This window comes from Peromyscus eremicus, chromosome 19, assembly GCF_949786415.1.
Source record: "Peromyscus eremicus chromosome 19, PerEre_H2_v1, whole genome shotgun sequence".
Classification (NCBI taxonomy): Eukaryota; Metazoa; Chordata; class Mammalia; order Rodentia; family Cricetidae; genus Peromyscus; species Peromyscus eremicus.
In genome coordinates, this window is record NC_081435.1 from 32177241 (window position 1) to 32197481 (window position 20241).

The 20241-nt window shown below is 40.5% G+C and overlaps 1 protein-coding gene across 2 annotated transcripts in view; it reads left to right on the forward strand.

Annotated features, from left to right (window-relative positions):
* Window positions 1-20241, forward strand: part of Stk32a (serine/threonine kinase 32A) — a 113856-nt gene that overhangs the window by 87959 nt on the left and 5656 nt on the right. For both annotated transcript variants that reach the window (XM_059246521.1, XM_059246522.1), the window contains exons 7-8: window positions 6203-6292; window positions 15498-15595. In XM_059246521.1, the coding sequence (XP_059102504.1) occupies window positions 6203-6292; window positions 15498-15595 (188 nt within the window). The remainder of the gene's footprint in view (window positions 1-6202; window positions 6293-15497; window positions 15596-20241) is intronic.

Sequence of the window (20241 nt, forward strand, 5' to 3'; positions counted from 1 at the left end):
ATGACTCCAGTTTGTGTCAAGTTGACACACAAAACCAGCTAGTACACTGGCTAATCTCTCTTCCTCCTTCATTCCTTACTGTATCTTAAAATATGTTCAAATGGAAATGGGTATTGGTATAGGACAGTCAAAGAGCAACTCACTTGATTGTTTAAAGCAGCGGGTACATGCGGATTGATCCAGGAGGGGGCCCTTGTGTTACTAGGTGCATTGTTAGGAAAGTGGTATGTGTGACTCAAGCCCTGTGGAGTCCCAGGGTGCTTAGCTGCCCTCACCTGACTTCACAGTGGCAATTTCACCCTTGTTTCGTGTTGAAAATCTTCTGCAAAGCAAACCTGAATCTGTGAAGAGTCTTATGTTTTCAACTTTGATAGGCAGGATTTGCAATTAAAACTGAAACTTCAAGGACCAACCTTCCCTTATTATTTATTTACCTTCTTGAATTGAAACTTGATTTTTTTCCCCAGCCCCATCTAGGCTCAGAGAGCTAAGAAACACCTTTGTTCATGGCCCCTAATTGCAAAGCGCAAAGTCATTACTTATTTATGGACTGTCTGAAGGGATTTTTTTCCCCACTTCCTTCCAATGTCTTGTTTCTTTACCGTTATAGCTTCTGACATTTTGGAACACATTTCTGAGATTCAGAGCAATGCTGAGACTTACCATGAAGGTGACCTTCATGAAAACACCAGCTCTCCCAGACTTCCAGGGGAGGCATGATCCTCCCATGCCTGGTTTAAATACACTATGAATTTTCATTACTGGAGAGAAGGGCAGCCTGCACACACCACCCTTTTGTTATTTAGACAAAAAGCAACTCTGTGTCACCAAGCTTTTGGGAGAACATGGCTGGCCTAGCAGAACCAGGTTTTGGTCTACATTTCATGACAGACAGCTGCCCTTAGGCAAGAATATCTATCACTTTATCATTTGTAAGACTCTGAGGAGACATGTAGACCTTACCAATGGAAACATTTTTCACTCCAGTTTCAATCTTGGTTCTTAGAACATGCTTGTTCATGCTTATACTACACATGCACCCATCATCCTTCATTTTACTTTCTCTTCATCATTGTCCTCCTCATCATCATTATTTTTTCTTGGAAATTTGGTGATTATAGATTAGGAAGAAAGTGAGTGAATTATTTGTTAATTAGTCAATTAGTTTTCAAGTTTAGCCCCACAGAGAGTTTACTCTTGCGAAAGAATGATTATAGTGTTGTTTAGAGTCTGAATACCAGAGTTGGATTGTTTTAAAATCCAGTTCACTTCTCACTAGCTCTCAGAGTTTGGTCAAGTTGCCCAAATAGTCTCTGTGCCTTTGTTTCTCAGAAAACAAGAACACGTTGGAATCCTTTTAAGCACCAACACAACACTGACAACGTATGATGCAATGTCAGCCATAAAAACAAACAAACAAATGAACAGAAACCACTTAGAACCAAATGGGAGTGGGGCTTCCATGAGATTGTAGAGGCTTTCAGAGCTGGCCAAGGACTGTGTTGATGATGTTCTGTGTGACTTTGTGTAGAGCAGTATGTATCTGATATAGCTCAGATCTCTAAAGATAGAGTCTACGGAAGTTAAGCGATTACTAGCCTTCCCCAGAGAATTACTGTGGCTTTTAAGATGTGATGTACCAATGATCCTTTTTTTCTTGTTGAATCCTGGGTTTAAACAAGGTCATTTTACCTTAATCTTCAAGTAACTCTCCTTGTAATGGTCCAACCTGTCTTCCTTCATTTACACAGTTATCTGAGGTCACTGTTCTTGGCATTTTCATTCTGGCTAGGGCTTTGTGGCTTGGGATGTGGAAACTGTCTTCCTAGCCTTCCTGAGGGACAGTTCCAGTGTCTCAGATAATGGGAAATCTCCATTGCCCCCTTTTACTCACCAGGCTTTGATTTAAACAATGAACAGCAACAACAGCCACAGGAACTATATTGTATTCCCGTTCTGAACTCACCTTCAGAATTGTTGCTATTAATAAAAGAAAAGATTATGAGTAATATAGAAGCAGACAGGGTGAAAAGTCTGGGATTCATTCTGGAAATCCTATCCTGGGGCTCCCTTTCTAGAAAAGATAATTGTTTTGATGTCATTTTCACTTAGATTACAAACAATTTAGGACTTCAGCACTGTTCATGAACCAAAATTATTAGTCGCTTTTAAGTGACTACATTCCCAAACCTGTTTCCTCCAAGCTTCTGATGTGGTTGTTCTTATGAGAATCAGCTGGACCACAAACCGATGCTTGCCCCTTGGAGCAGCAGCTGTTCCGATTTCCCATGTTCCTCTTAGAGCTGAAGCGTCACTGATCTCTGGCACCACATTTTCAGTATTTCACCCCTGGCCTAGAGAGAAGGGCGGCTGTGTCATTTTTCTTACACGCCTCCTCCTGTGCCCATCCTTCCACTTGAGTATGGTATACACCCTGTGGCTCCTGTCTTAATTCACCTGTGCTCAGTAAAAGGATGAAGCTTTGTTTTATTCCAATGATTCATATTGTTCATTTTCACCAGCACGTGGTGGCATGTGTGTGAGATCATACAAGATGGTGTATGAACATCTCTTTGCAGTGTGAATGAACATCTCTTACGATTCAGCATTTGACATAAAAAATGTTTTTCATTTTGAACACTCAAGTTACTGCTCTCCCCAGATATCTCACTTATACTAATTCAGGGCCAATATGGCACCAGGTCTTGGATGAATCGGAGCAAACTGTTGTGATACGTATTTTCACATCCTACCAGTTGAACTGGCCAATCCAATTCTATCAATTACTCAGTGTCTAAAGAACTTGTGTTTTTCTTAAGTTAGTTGGGAAATGAATGTTATATTCAGAGGAACAATAATGTCTTTCTGGCATATCAAAGACTTTGGTGATTATAAAATTATACATAATTTAGCTTTGTAATATCTGTAGTCACAAGAGAGGGAGGTGAAAATTCATTCTTGAGAACGAGAATGAACGGAGCCTTCTATCTTATTAGCTTCCTCCATGAAGAGTCCCAACACATGCTGAAAAAATTCAAGAAAGCATCCTATTTAAAATGTAAGACAATGCATGTGGCCCCAGATAATGATGATCATGTCTTAGCTATAGGTGAGAATAGCTGACATCACAGGAAAATTCTATTTATTGCACATACTGTAAACACTTGCAAACCTGGATGTTTTAACAGTTGTGGCCATTGCCAGCTGATTACATACGGTGTCTTGGAGAGATGTGTTGAGGAAAGGGGCCTCAAACTGAGCACAGTGAAGAAGAATACAGATAGCAGTGATAGCTGATCTGAATAGCCCTGAAAGATGAGTTCAGGATATTTAAGCTGTCCAAGGTGGAAACTCTCCCCCAGGTATCTAGATCAGGAAGTCCTTAGTCTTGTATGAAAAAACTTTACAGCAAACATCCTACAATGCTGAGGTCAGCACCAAAGCAAAGACAATGAATCTAGTATCTCTAAGGTTGGTCACTTTATTCCAGGAGTTGCTTGGAGCCCTGGGTTGTGGAAGAAGGTATAACATTTCCTCATTCTCAAGGAAAGTCCTGATTCCTTCCATCACCATCACAGTGAACCCATCCCTATAATCCAGCCTTGGAAGTCACCCTCACCACACAGGAGAGAGCTGGCAGGCTAAGCTCCGAACAGAAGCACCCATGGGAACTGAGGCTCAGCTTTGCCCATGGCACTGGGAAGTTGGCATAGCACCAGCTAGAGCTCCTATAAATCCTAGGTCTCACATATTTCCTTCACATCCTGGCAGGGGAAGATGTCTGAGTCAATCAAAAACTACGTGTTTCAAGTTGCTCAGTCCTTTGGTTTTGTGACAGAACACACAACATTTTGGGAGGTTCAGAATCTGAACCAAAATGTCACTAGAACAACATCTAGATCCTAAACCAATCTCCAGATCTTAATTTCAATTCAGCCACTTCTGGATCCTATGAACTTAGCTATAAGCCAGTTACCTATACAACAGGGACCACTTCACTGGGACAGGTAGTGACAGCACTGTGAAAACTGAAGGAATCGTGTGCAGGTGTTAGTAGATACTCATCATTCACTCACCCACATTGAGCACAAGACAGTCAGTGCTGACTGGGTTTGTCTTTTTTGGGCCAGTCTCCCCCATACTTACTTTGTAGTCTTGTGAGACTTGTCTCACTATTCCACTGAGCCAGGTCTTCTTTCAAAACAGTGATGTCAAGCTCTCTGTGACATCAGAGTCACCTAAAGGGCTTGTTTGAATGCTGGGACATGGACCTTCATATTTCTGACCCGGAAATATGGAGAAGCTCAGAGTTTTGCATTTCTTACAAGTTCCTGAGTGACACTGATGTTTCTGGTCCAGAAAACAGGCTTCAGGATTGGGCGTATCCAAAGCATCCTTTACATTCTACTCCAACATGCTTCTAGGCAACCATATACCAATGATGGAAAACCTCCCCAAGGTTTAGGAAAAGATTCCATGCCTAACTGCTCATGACCATCTTCTGGAGTTTTTTGTTTTCAATGCAGATGCCTGGCTTTCCTATCCATTCAGTTGTAGTTGGAGGGGAGTTTGGAGGGGAACATGTGTTTTGCAAAAACTATGACTTAGTTTCTGATGATTGTCAAAATTCTGGTGCCCTGACGAGTGCTGGGCTAAGTCTCCCATAGTCACTGCTGTCTTTCATTTTCCCATAACCTTACCTAGTAAGGAGACTACAGTCAGAGAACACAGGTGACTTTTTCAAGGTACCTTAGCTGGGTAGTGGTGGGGACTAGACTTAAAGCCACACATCCTGACTCCAGAGAACAGGCTCATAACAGGGGCAATTTCAGGTCCACCTAATCTGCATCGAATTCCAAAGTTGTCCAATATTTGGATCATGATCTACGGAGAAATAGAAGTAAAAAGAAACCAAGAACTATGTTAAAGAGAGCTAGTGAAATTATTCATTGATGTGATTTGGCCAAGAATACTTTAACTTTCATTTTGACAAAACGCTCCTTCTACCTTATGAAAATGCCATACAAACAAAAAGAAAGTACTTTCTGCACAAAACAGAGCCATGTTGATGGAGAGAGTGAGAGTTTTCTTTAGCAATGGGCTGGATGGACAGAAGCAGACTGTGGAGTCTGGTGTGGGGAGTTTCGACTGCGGACCCCGGAAGGAGAATAAAGTGGTATTCCCTCTTCTAACCCTATTTCATCAAAGCAGCCAACACATATAAATGGGAATGCCAACACTCCCAGTTCCTAGCAAGGCAGATAACTGTTGTGCAACAGCTAACATACAACTTAGCTTGAGTTTCCTGCTTTGCCCATTTTTTCCTTCCAGTTGTATACACAGGATCCCTGGAACATTATGTAAGGTATATTTTTTTTTACCAAACTTAAGTGCTACACACACACTTTATTGCAGTGTGTTACAACCAGGAGAGACCTGTTTATTGCTGTGTTTCACAACTCCAAGGGTCCCTAGACGTCGTCTAATCTACCCATTATTTTTTAATGTGGGGAAATTTAGGCTCAATGTAGGAAAAAGACTTAATGTCTACTACAGGTCAGGGACAGAGGTCTGGACACAGACCACATCTCCTGGCCCCCAATCCCTTTAAATAAAATTCTGAAGTTTTCCTGTTGTCCCTTAATAGAATTTACTTTGTTAGAAGTCACTGAATGCAACATACCCTGTCTGCCTCCCCTGTACAAATGGGGTCTTAGAAAAACAAGGAGAACAGCAGCAACAACAAAAATGTGCACCCATACCTGTGCCAGTAGTTTTACTTGTATTTTTTAAATGATCTCATATGAGATTATGAGAATTGTGATACTTTTCAAGGCCCTGGCTGTGGCCTATATGGTATATATAGGATAGGCAGTTTAGACTGGTGTCAGCAGACAATAACACCCAGAAGAGTTCCTGGAGCATGAACTCATCTACCACATTTCAAACAGTCTGAGGTTGTACTACAAGTTTATAGTCAGAGACTAATGGCTTCGAGTCATGCTCTGTCTGCTGCAGACCTGCTGGTTTAAAACTTCATTGGCCTAGAGAATGGAATAAGGGAGCTTTTATTGCCTGTACTCAGTTGCAGCTAGCATACCAGAACTAACAGGCTAAGCATCCAGATCTTTTCAATTAGATGGATGGCTGTTCTTCTAGGTTGAAGGGATTTAACATTCTCCTGGTCTTCCTCTCCCCGCAGGGCATGTGCACATCACAGACTTCAACATTGCTGCTCTGCTGCCCAAGGAGACTCGGATCACCACCGTGGCTGGCACCAAGCCTTACATGGGTGGGTGTGAGCAGCTTCATAAGTGTCTTTCCTTTGTAAGAACAGATATTTTATTTCTAATTCTTCTAGATACTATTTGTTGAGGGTCAAATTCAAAAGGACTTAGACTGGGAGCAGACAGACTCCTTTCCGGTTGGCTTTACCTGAGAGACTACTGATGTCATAGGTCTGAAGTGAAGCACCTGCATTAGTAAGCTACATGGGGTGACCTTGATCCAGCAGGGACATCGATCACATTCTACAAATGCTAGCTTATGACCTAGTTAGTTGTCTATTCATTTCTGAAGGAAAGTATGAATTCAGTCAATAGCTAGTTACCCATGTATGTGAAAGGGTTTTGACATGATCATGACCCATTAAAAAACAACACATGCAATGTCTTTACCTCATGGAACTTACATGCCAGTAGGAGAGATCCAAAACAAATCAAACAAAAGAATCAGAAATGAGTCGTAACATATGACCAGAGTAATGATTTTAGTATTATTTAAATTATACTGTGTGCATGCACAATGTGGTAAAGTTTCCAAAGTACCTTCCCAGTTATGGGGTTAGCTTCAATTTTGTTTCCACAGCAATCTCATGAGTTAATTTTCTAAAGAGGTTATGCCTAAGAACTGTTCGGTTATGTGCACTCCTTCGTTTACAGAGATATATGGAACTGGTTTTTGCCTTGATGATTAAGAATTTAACAATGCAGGGCTGGGAGTCAAATAGCCCATAAAATCTACATTTAATTGTAGCAACAAATCAGCTACAAATTCCATCTTCAGTTGTCAGTGGTGTTTTTATTTGCAGAGAAACACCGTTTTAGTAGAACTTGCTGTACCCCATGTCTGCGCTGAAAAATATAGAGAACTATTTATCAGGAGACATGTGGTTCTCACAGTAATGAAGTGCATCCTCTTTCACATCACTGCTACAGATGTGAGTTAATTCTCATAATTATCTGTTAATTATTGATTTGGCTGTAATATCAGGATCTTAACCCTCAGATTCGAGTTAGATATCTGTCTGTCTTCTGGGCTTGCTGTTTCCTGAGTTGACAGACCCTAGTTGTTCGTGAGGGTTTCTTGACTGTGGAGACACATATTAGTAGTAGGAGACAGAACTTGACTGTTTTGGTGTGTGGAGAGGGATTGGTAAAACTTGTGGTCCAGCTTCACAGGGGTACCTCCAGTGCTGAGTTACAGCTTAGAAAGGAGACTCACGTCTGTATGGTTCACTGGAGATGCCACCAGTTGCAGTACAGACTAACTGCCGCAGACTTTCTAAGGGTGGATCCCCTGTCATCAACAGGCTTACAAAGTCATCAGGTCACTGGTGTGCAAGCTGAAATGGCAAGCTCTGCCAGCCCTGTGGCAGACTCATCATACTTGTAGTAGGAACTCGTGGTCCCTTTTACATGTTCAAACACAAGCAGTGCTTGCTAGGAAACAAGAGATGGAGGTCTGTAAGAGCCAGCCCAGTCCTCCATCCCTACACCGAGGTTTGAAAATCCAGCCTGGTGAGGTGGGTGACTGAGCTCTGAGAGACTACTTTCAAGATTCACCATACTAAATTTTAAGATATTTGAAGCATTATAATAAGTAAAGGAATTAAAATGTATTAGATCTTGATAATTGATAAACTATCAATGGGGTGGGGGTGGGGTACCAACCAGTTACAAGACATTCAACAATGCAGGATTACTAGCAGATGCACAGTCTCCTCTTGTGCATCTCTCTTACTTAGTTAAGATTTTAAAGCTGTTGAAACTAAAGGGATTCAGTAAAGGGTAGAATGGATGAAACAAGCTAGATACAGCCAGAGAATTTCATAGAAAAAGGTCTGAACTTGAAAAATCAAGGATAAGAGCAATGTCACTTTCAATTTTTTCCTACCAGTTTTTTATTCTCTTTCCTCCATGTAAGGGGCGGGGGGTCACTCTTACATGAAAGACCACCATAAGATTGTCTCGAGGGGGGGGGAGAGGCCTTATTATATGTAACATTTGAACAACTGCAGATTTCATGGCTCTCAATGACCAGTGGGGAGAATAAATTTCTTTTGTCACTTCTAAAATAATGAGCACATATAATTCAGCCCATTTTCCTGCCTACAACCCATGGCACTCTAGTGATAAAAGGGAATATCTAGGCCTGCTGGTCTGTCCAGTTTATTCCCCAGGTTTCCACATTATAGGCTATTTTCTTGGCGCCAAGTCATAAAGCATGCATCTGAGGTTTCTAGGGATGGTTTCCATGGTGACAGGAGCATGGGAGGACCACTTTCTTTCCTCTCCCCAGTCATTTTAAGTATAATATCTGTATAATTTAATTTTTTCACACTTGTCATTTCTAGCATCTTCATAGGATATAACAAGGAAATTGGGATCCAGATACCAGGCCAGGCACCATCCCACTTTCACACTTTTAATGGGCAATTGCTAGTATTTATCAAACTCTTCCTGTGGACCAGACAATGCATTAGATACTTTACATCCATGTATTCATTTATTTTTCTCAACCTGACCTATAAGGCTGACTATACCTATCATTTTTACATGAAGACATCCCAACCCTCAGCAATTTACCATGATCTGCACAGTAACAATTAGTCGTCTTGAAATGAAAGTCTTAGCCTTAAGTCAAGCTTTGTCTGGCTTCAGATATTGGGAGGCATAAGAGGCAAAATGTATGCTGGGTAATTTCCACTCATGATTCTTTAAGAGCTGAACCAGTTTAGTTTGACATTCATGTTAGAAATGTTTCCCATTGTATTCCAAAAGGAATGTGTGAAGGACATTGCCTATGGCTTTACCAACAACTGCTTTTGCCTTTTTTTGTGTGTGGGTTTTTTGATAGATCTCTTTTCATGAAGAATTATGGTTACAAGCCTGCTTTTTCTTTTAAAATTGTATTCATATAATTTAGTAAACTATGCCTTCAGGTAATTTTCTAGCACCCACTTTACAATGGTGGTGTAGAACACTAGCAATTAACTAGAAAGAAAGAAAGGAAGGAAGGAGGGAAGGAGAAAGGAAGGAAGGAGGAAGAAAGGAAGGAAGGAAAGAAGGAGGGAAGGAAGGAAGAAAAGAAAGAAAGAATAAAAAACTAAGAAGACAGAAGTCTAGGCTGAATCAAAGATGAGATGAGAGGCGTGTCCTCCACATGCTCTTACCTTCTGCCCTCCTATTCCACCTCGTTATTCTAGCTCTCCTTAGAGCTGTGTGAGTATAATCCAGATCAATTAGAAGTTCACCAATTAAAGCCTTCTCCCTATTAGAGGAGAAACTGTGGGGGAGGGGGGCGCATGCGCACACACGAATGCACGCACACATCCACTATGAAAAAAGTACAGAATGCTGACAAGCAAAAAGTAAATTAATTTTCCTACCAATAGATGTTTATAGCTTCCTTTTGAATGTTTTTCTCTATGTACAAACACATTTATCTTTACATTTTTAGAAGTTGGACTAGACTAAATTTCTTAAACGTAAATATCCATTTGATAATGTAAAGGTAACAACATTTGCTGGCATGTAGTAAGCACTTATGATGTCCCAGGTGCTTTCTTACATCTTTAATATTTATATATCATTAAAACAACTCCATGAGACAGATTTTACTACTATTTTTATTTCGACATTAAAAAATCCAACCTGGAGAGAAAATGGCATGATCATAACCACAGAGCAAGTGATTGACAGAGCATGAAATTAAACCTGAATCTAGAAACACCTAGCCTGGAACGTTTGGGGAGATGGCAGTGATAATGGTGTAATGACTGACATTTCTAGCTTGCTGGGTGCATTCTGACAGGAGGCCTTGGATCACTCACTCTGAAGACAATTCTGCAAGGCAATAACTGTTGCTGTTTCTACTTTAGAAGTGAGCAATCTGAGCAGTTAGCAAACAGGTCCAAGGAAAGATGAGGAGCATGGTCTGGGAAGGGAGGCTCTAATGACCCTTCCATATGGGTCACATATCAGATATCCTGCATATCAGATATTTACATTATGATTCATAACAGTATCAAAATTGCAGTTACGAAGTAGCAATGAAATAATTTTATGTTTGAGGGTCAGCACAACATGAGGAACTATATTAAAGGGTCGCAGCATTGGGAAAGTTGAGAACCTGTGAGCCATCTGATGCCCTTCGTTCAAGTCAGTCAACACACCTCCTTCCTCTGCCAACAGAGCCCGAGTCTTGTCTGATAACTAACACTGTTCATTTTCCCATGTCAGGAAACAGAGCTAACATTCTGTATCATGTGCTGCAGATCAGAGTGCACCACAACAATGTGTCTAGCTTCCTTGATTGTTGAGTACTTGGTTGTTTCTCAGTTTGAAATATAATTTTGTAATAGAAATCTTGTTAGCAGAATCATTTCTACCAACTTCATTATTTCTCTGTGATGACTTCTATTATGAAATAATGTCTTCTATGCTTGAGAATCAAGAGTAACTTTGGTTTTTTATCAATATAAAAAGCAGGAAGGGGCCAGGCGGTGGTGGCGCACACCTTTAATCCCAGCACTCGGGAGGCAGAGGCAGGCGGATCTCTGTGAGTTCGAGGCCAGCCTGGACTACCAAGTGAGTCCCAGGAAAGGCGCAAAGCTACACAGAGAAACCCTGTCTCGAAAAAACCAAAAAAAAAAAAAAAAAAAAAAAAAAAAAAAAAAAAAAAGCAGGAAGGGGGCCAACAAGATGGCTGAGCAGATCCTTGGCACCCACATAGTAGAAAGAGAGAGATGACTCCTACAAGTTGTCCTCTGACCTCCACATTCACGTCACAGAATGGAATGTGCACAAGTGTACAACACACACACACACACACACACACACACACACACACACACACACACACACTAAATGACAAAAAATGGTAAATATGTGTTGAATTAATAGTTGTTTTAATTTATCCATTCACACTATATTCATATTTTAAAACGTATTGTGTACAATGAACATATATAAGTTTTACTTGTTAACTAAAATTAACATTGCAAGAAAGAATTCCTGGTTACAGGACACATAGGCTGAGGTTTCTACCTGAAGGTTCATATTGATTTCCACTTGTGCTGGAAGAACATAACACATGAACTTCCCTGCATCCTCACCTGTGCCCAATTATCAGGACCTCAACCTCCCCAAAACGATCAGTGGGAGTGGACCACATTGTGATGTTGAAATCCATCTCTGTGGCTTTTTATGTATTTCATGTTCATAGAATCTGCTCATTTTCTTATTGGGTCTGCTTTTCTTCTCTACTTGGTGCTGCTTAGTGATTATGTAAATAATCCCTTCCTTTATGCGTTGGGTATATTAAATCCTAGCTCCTACTGTGTAGTATCTGTTGTCTTATTACACACGAGTTTTCTGTCTCCTTAATTTGTTGGCTTTAAGATTCAGTTTTTGAGGCAGTCTCTTTCCATGTTGCTCTGGCTGGCCTGGAACTTTCTATGAGCTCAGACTTCAAATGTGCAGCAGTCTCCTTGCTTTGTCTCCGGACTGATGGGATTGCTCGCATGTGCCCTGAACTTCTTGTTAATATGATCAAACTACTCGTATTTGTGTGGAGGGCTAGGACTCATGCCCAGGGCCTGGCACATGTGGAGCACATGTCCTGTCTCTCAGGTTTGCTTGTGGATTTATTCAGGGTTTTTGGCATGGATGCTGTTCTTAGCTAGATCTTCTTATTCCACATCTTAGATAAGTTTAGCTAAGATGTTCTTTATTCTATTCATTTTTACTTATTATCAGTTCTACACTACTTTCACTGAACATACATTTAGTAAGAATCTTACTTTATTTTTGTTAGGTTATTAAGTAATTATTTGGAAATTCTGTGTGAAATTACAGCCCTCCCATGCCGATTTGAAAATCATTAATCATCACTTAAGTAACTTCATATACTAATATCTGTACTCTGGGGTTTTCAGTATTAATTGTCATAGCTTTATAATGTAGGTTAATGTATGGGCTATAAGGGTTTATGTTCTTTTTCCAAAACTCATCATTTTCACAGTTTACTAAAGGATGAGATTTGAGGTAATTTCTGCTAAATCTTGTGAGTTATTTTCATTATATTATAGAATTATTTGGGAGACCTTTTCCTTACATCCTGACAAAAACCTAGTGTCTAGGTTTTTAAACTCTGAACACCAAATGATCATCCTCAAATACCCAGTTAAACATGGAAATTGTAGCAAGTGTGTTAGTAATCAGTGGAAATTCATTTTAAATTGCAATGAAATAAAATGGCACATGCAACAAATCAGTAAAAACCCAAAGTGTGGAAAAGAGTGTTGAGCAGAAGGAACTTCGGCTGCTGGCCTTGGTGTGAGCTGCACAGCCCTTAGTTGGGTACTTTGGCCTTATCTAGGTGTATGAAATGCACACCCCCATCTCCAGCATGTCCCCTCCTGACAGCATCACTAGTGATACAGGATCACAGCAGCACAGCAGTGGTCCAAACAGCACTGTTTGCAATACTCCCAAATTGAAAATAACTCCAACAGCTATCCACAATAGGGCAGGTATGTAAATCACCATGTATTCATGTAGAACTAAATTCAAACAAACCAAATTGTCTGGTAATTTGGATAAATCATGAGCAAATATTATTGAGCTAAAGAAGCAAGACACAAATGACTACAGAGACTAGCATTTCATTTAAAAGGACTTGATAGAATATAAGGATGTTTTCCTTCACCTTTTTTCCATTTTTTACTTTGTTAATGTTTCCTTTATTATAATTTCTTGAAACAAATTAAGTAAACAGTTATGCTGCTAGCTACTCCCTCAGTCCATTAATTCATAGCCCTGAGGAAGTATATATAATACAGGCAAAATTAAACTGTTCTTTAGAAGTGTATATATTAGTATAAAAAAAAGCATTATTCAATTAAAATTCAGGATGGTGAGTTCTAAGCACAGTGGACAGGACAGGTGCTGTGGTGGGAGCAAGATCGTGCATGATGGCCACAGGGGCACTGGCTTCTACGTACTTGTTCACTTCTCTTCTGTTTCAGATGCTTTCTAAATGGGTATATTGAAAAACTCTTTAAAAAAGAAAAAAAAAGTTCCACACAAAAGACCTCCTCCTGTCTACTTGGAGGGAAAGTGATGCCTTTCCAGTTCCGTTTGGCTCCTCTCGGGAGCAGGGGATCTTCCCAAAGAATCAGAGAAAGCCCCTCGGCCTCTCCCATCACTGTCTGCCTGTGTGAGGGCCTAAAGAGTCACTGCACTTCTGTATGTTGTCATGGCTTTTGTTCTTAAACTCCCATCATAATTCCTCGGGGCTTAGCACACCGTGAAGCTTTGTTTAGTGGAGGAATGCGTATACAAATGGCTTCATGGTTGAAAACAGAGCAAATAGCAGATCAAAGGTAGACATCTACTTGTACTGTGGAATATCAAAAAGAATAGTCATGCCGGGCGGTGGCGCCTTTAATACCAGGACTTGGGAGGCAGAGCCAGGTGGATCTCTGTGAGTTCGAGGCCAGCCTGGTCTACAGAGTGAGATCCAGGACAGGCACCAAAACTACACAGAGAAACCCTGTCTTAAAAAAAAAAAAAAAAAAAGAATAGTCATACCTCCTTCAAGGATGCTTTGATATTAGAGAGTATACTGTTTTGATAGTGTAATATTTACTTTGACATTTCCTAACAACAGTGTCTCTGCCGTGGTTCCAAATGGTCTGGATGTCTTCTAAGTGGAATGTTGGCCACCTGTTGCCTTAGAGATGATTTGTGGTACAACATTGAAGAAGGAATGAGAAAATACAGTCCATTGTATCCAGAGGTGCAGGAGCACTGTAGGGTCAGGGCCATTATCTCCCCAGTTGCACTGGGACTTGGAACTTGAAGAACGGACACAGTGATGCGTGAAACATGAATTCACCAGGGCAGGAGACCCACTTAGTCCTCCAGCACGAAGCTCTTAGAGTCAGTCCTGAGCATCAGGATGTCGATATTCTACCCTTGTAATGGGAAGCTGTCCACAGAAATTTAGTTAGAATTCAAATGCACAGGTAAGCAGACTTGAATAAAGAAGCTATGTCTTCAGGATTTCCTTTGCCCAGGAACTCACTACAGGAGGCTTGGCATCAACTCTGTGCACCTTTGAACTAGATAAATTCCTCATTTGTTATGGACATTTGCTTCTGTTTCTTTGTTTGTTTGTTTGCAAATACCAGACACTATGTTGACATTTAGACATGCATTAATTCATTTAGTTTCTAAACTGATAAAGAAGTCTTTTTAGTGTTCCTATTTTGCTGGGGGCAGGAATTATGAGGTGCCAACTGATTTGCTCATGGGCACTGGAAGTAGTCGAGGCAGCATTTGAACCCAGCACAACTAGAGAGATAATGAAACCACAAGTCTGGTGGTTTCAGTGTTCATTCCTCTGTGTGATAAGTTTCTATCTACCGACTCTGAGTGCCAGGTTCTGTAGTAGACACTGTGTGTGTACCAGTGAGCAACAGCACCATCCCTGTCCTTGCTTTGCACTTCATGTCCCCTGTTGTAACCTTTAGGCTGCAAGTATATTCTCAGAAAGGTATGACAAAGTGCTTAAAGAAGGCCTGAGGGGTCATCTCTGAAGGTTCAGTTGATGGTGACCACTTTCCAGTAGAGTCAATTCAGATAACTATAGTTATAAAGTATGAATGTCCCATGGTTATTGCAAAGTGTTATACTTCCCTTGAGTGACCTCTCTCCTTTTCTCCTGCTCTCACCCACAATAGGAGGCTGCATTCACCTCCCTTGATGCTGCCAGGTATCCCCAAGCCAATATTTGTCTTGTACAACTCTTAAGTATTGTTTGAGATTGCTATATATTTCAGCCCCTTTAGTGTAGACTTTCCAGATCAAGACACACACCCCTCTCTACCCCTCAGCTTTCTTTGTCTCAGAGGTAGTGGCTCAATTGAGGCCCAATAGGACCTACAGAGTAATTGGCTCTAAATAAGAGAAGAATTTGTCCGTAAAGATCTATGTGTATCTGTTTGTGTTAGCGGATGAATGGGAGTGCTAAGAGAGCTAAAAAATTAGAAAATGTTGCCTGCTGTGAGCAATCTACCAATGAATAATAAACATTGCTGAAAGAGTTCACACCTTTCAGGCTGCTAATTCTTCTTTGGAGGAATGTGTTGGGAAAACAGATTGATTGGAGTCACGGGGAGTGAAACTGACCTTTTCTGGTTTTTGCAGCACCTGAGATGTTCAGCTCCAGGAAGGAAACAGGATACTCCTTTGCTGTCGACTGGTGGTCCCTGGGGGTGACAGCTTACGAACTGTTGAGAGGCCGGGTACAGTAGAACCACACATTCTCATTTCTTATTATTCTAGAAAACATGCTTTCAAGATCTGTTTCTTTATGTGTATGTATGTGTGCCCGTGTGTGTATGTACCCCACATGTGTGCAGTGCCCACAGAGGCCAGGAGAGGGCATTGGATCCCCTGAAACTGGAGTTACAGGCACCTGTAACCCACCTGATGTGGGTGCCAGGAACCAAACTCAGGCTTTTCATAAGCAGCCAGTTTCCTAAACACTAATCCGTCTTCCTAGCCCCTTCAGATTCTGTTTCTGAATGAAAGAATGCAGTATTTGCTAAGAACCAAGCAGCCATTTACTTGAAATCAGAAAACACCTACACTGTCTGGTATTAATAATACCCCTTGAGACCTCTGCACAGATTAGTCCAGTGTCCTATATGTGTCACCAAATCTGTCAGTTAATATTAATTACATAGATAAATTAATAATATGGATATCAGAAACTCCCAGTGAAGGGAAATCAATACACCTCACTATCTTGGGTAAATATACGTGCATGTTTAAAGAAAATCATTTTGCAATCACTCGACAGAGCTCTAATTCAGATACACCTCTCAAAAAAGAGTGTGGATATTGGCACCAGACAACTTGTGCACTGCTTGTTTGTCCCCCGTCTGGCGTGGCTGCTGGGTATGAGTTCCCTGGCAAATTGGAGTAGGGTCCTTGTCGATGGAAGCATTTCTCACACAAGAAACTCTTCTCTAGAAAAAAAGATCAAAGAAATATAATAAAAAATAATATTTTATACAATTTTTACAAACTAATGCAGAATTCAGATATCTCTCAAAGTTTCATCATAGTTAGCCCAGCCTACCAAAATAGCATCCTGTGAACTGGGTAACTTAGAATATTTATTTTCTTATAGCTGGTAGAGGCTAGAAGTCTGGGTCAGAGAGTCAGCAATGCTGGGTTCTGGTGTCCTTACAACACAGAAACAGGAAGAGGGAGGGGAGGGAAACAGGGGGAAGAAGGTAAGGATGCAGAGAGGATATGAAGGCAAAGAACGGGGGGGGGGGGTCTTTTAATCTTCTTAAACTGTCAGGTTCTTCCATCAGGATATATTCTGTCTCAAACTGTCTGCCATACTTCTGTCTTCAAATACCATCTCATTGAGGGTTAGAGCTCCAACATAAGACTGTGTGTGAGGGACACAGCCACACCCTGGTGTTTCTCTTTCTTGGATCTCCAAAACCCACCTCCTCTTCACATGTAAAATACACTCAAGTATATTCCATTAGCAATAGCCATTTCTCCCTCCGGCATCATCTCTAGAGTCCCGAGCATCATCTGAATGTCATCCAAATCCAGTGTGGATGGGACTCAGGGCATGTTTCATCCTGAGGCAGAATTCTCATCTAGCTGGGAGCCTGTAAAGCCAGACAAATCATGTGCTTCCAAAATAGAATGATGGGCACAGGCATAAGTTAGACAGTCCCCCTCAAGAGGAGACAAATAAGAAAGCAGGAAGGAGTACCAAGTTGAAAGCAACGGAGTCCAACTCGTTCTCTTTGACCATGAAGATGGGACAGAAGATGTTGAGTTGTCCGACACCTTTCCTTCATTGCAGCCCACTGTCTGTACGCTTTAACTCAAACAAGCGCTCTCTCTACTGGCATAATCCCACCTGCACCTCTAACTTTTCTTGTAAGCCCGTGGCTCACAAGCAGCATTTCCTCATCAATTAGTTGTCCAGCCTTGTCTGTCACGTTCTCTTCAGAATAGCACTCCCCACCCCCCACCCCCTGGGAGCTTCTATTATATCCTTTTTAATTTTTTTCTTCTGTTTTTTGTTTTGTTTTGTTTGCATTATTTTACACTATGAATACAGTCCAAACATGCAAGTTTTCAGTTTCTGCCTCTTCGTTGCTCCATAATTTTCATCTGTAATTCACCCCTCTTCTTCTGCGTTTTACCACAAGTCACCAGGTGGAGCCACGCCTCTTGCATAATGATCTTTAGATCTTTAGGGGCAGGAGTTGTGTTGTAGATATATCTGTTGGGAATGGACTCCACAACTCTGCATTTTGATTGGTTGTGGTTTTCTGTAATGGTCTCCATCTGTTGCAAAGAAAAATTTCCTTGATGAGGAGTGAGAGAACTATACTTAGCTGTAGGTATGAGGATAAATATTTAGGGATTATGCTGGCAGCGGGGAATATATGGGAAGGTTTGGAGGGAGAAAATGGAGGGGGGAAGTTATGTAACTCAAAAAAATTTAAATAGAAAATTAAAACAAACAAAACCAAAATCTACACCAGCAAACAGACAAAACAAAACAAAATAAAACAAATCCCTAGTGTTTTGTTGTCACTCCCAAATCTTTCTATTTTCATGTGGATAAACCCTCTTCAAATATTTATATGTAGAAACATTTAGCAATTTCAACAAAAATAAATCATGCTTTAACTTCCTGCTGAGACATATATATGTATATATATGTACTTATATATAACTTTCTATATGATAATAACTCAGTGTATTTTACTTTCACAACTAACTCTATTTTGTAAATACATTATCTTACAAATATTTCCAAGCTTATCAGTTTTTGTGTTTTCTGTTCCATGTGATCAGACTGTTGATTCATTTTAAAAATGGGATATATAGCTTACATAGTTTAATATCATCCACACTGTGTAGCTATTCATCAGCACATGTCATATTAAATGAGGAGAGGGACAAAGCCCTCTACATCCATTTTGGCACATTCTAGGAAGGAATCACTAAGAGACGGTACGTGATTATGCTGAAAAATACAGTTAATCGGAAGAAAATGAAATAGCAACATTTAATTACAAATATCATCATAACCAAACCACAGAGGAGGTGTGTGGAGCAATAACTTCCTGCTAATTTTGCACACTCTTATCTATAGAAAAAAAGAAAATAATGAGAAAATGTGCTTTAAGAGCCCCTCTGAGCCTAGCTGCACTTTGGGTGGATCGGACCTTAAACATTAACCTGTTGTCACCCCCCAGTCTCAGTCATCAGAAGGCCAAAGTACCTCCATGTCTTTTATACTTTTGTATTAACGGTAAGTAGTACTCCAGGGAGCTATGCCCGTAGTGTTGGTTGTCACATAGCTGCAGCTCTTTGTGTTTTGTTTGGGAGACAGAATCATGGTGTAGCCCAGGCTAAATCCAAGCTCGCCATCCTCCTGCTGTGCTTCCTGATTTCTGGGAGGGGATGGAACGCTTGTGCTGTCTCTCCCCTGACCCTTTCTCATTCTGTACTCTTGAAACACAATCACAAGACACCGTTTACTCCCATCTAACCCTTCCCCTTCCTGCACGCCCGTTAGTCATATATTCTCCCTCTTTGCTGACCGCACACGTTCAGGTTCTATGACATGTCCCATCATGTTGTCAGCTAGCCACCAGTCACTCCACAGAGAACTTTCCCTGTATTACCTCCTCCCGTTTTCCCCAGCAACCTTTTGGCAGTGGTTCAGTTTGCTGATAAAGTAGCTCCATCTTGTACATGAAGGAACTGAGGGTCAGAAAATGAATGACCTGGCTTAGCATCCAAAGCCTTCTGACCTCGAAGCTCTAACCCATGATTGCACTATAAAACCTTTTAATTGACTACTGGGAAAAACAAACACTCCCTCTTCCTCCAGATTAGTTCATCTGTCAGTGATTACTTAAACATCTGGAAAAGGTCAGTCATGTGATAAATGTGTACACACACATTAGTGTCCTGTGATTAATCTAATGTGGAAATTTTGTCTGGCTCTTAAGTTGCTTACAGTTTCCCTAGAAGACAGGAAAGCCCAGCAGAGAGGTTAGTACCCATAACGTCTGCCCTCTAGTGGACAGATGTAAAATCATCATTAGCTTGTCTTTTATTTTAAAAAATATTTTATTTTTTTAATTTTCGGAATAGGTTAGAAAGTAACACGTTTCCAAATGAGATTTTCATACGTATTTCATTTTGGTTTTTAATTTCTTTTATTCACGCTAAAGCCATAGATGACCATGACTGTTCTAGAAAAGTTTTGTTGTTGTTGTTGTTGCTGTTTGTTTGTTTGTTTAACCTTTTAGCCCAGCATAAAATTCTCCACTACATACTTCATGGAAGCAGAGTATTAGACACTGGAGTTGATATTTCCTATCCTTAACTTTCTCGTTATGTTTAGTTTTTACATTTTTGTTTGTTTAAAAACGTCTCTCTCAGGTAGCCCAGGTTGGCTTTGAACTTGTTATGTAGCTGAGGCCAGTCTTAACCTCCTGATCCTCCTACCTCTACCTCCCGAGTGCTGGGATTACAAACACACACCACAACACCTAGTTTTTGTTGTATTTCAGATAAGGCTATGGGAAAATTATGGATCCGTTTGTGATCAATCTTCTATAATAATTTGAAGTTTTTCTCTTCATTATTCACTTTTTATATAAATACACCAGAAAGTTATGAACAAAACAGTTTGAAATCAGTGCATCAGAGACAGGTTCAATCCACTGAAATATTTTGTTTGGATCTGTAATACAACAAGTTCTTAAAACTTAGGATATTCTGATGAAAAACTAAAGTCGGTGACATTTCTTTAAAAAACCTGTAGTAATTCTGACAACCCTTGACCAGGTACCCCATGTGGCTACCTGTCAATCATCTTGAA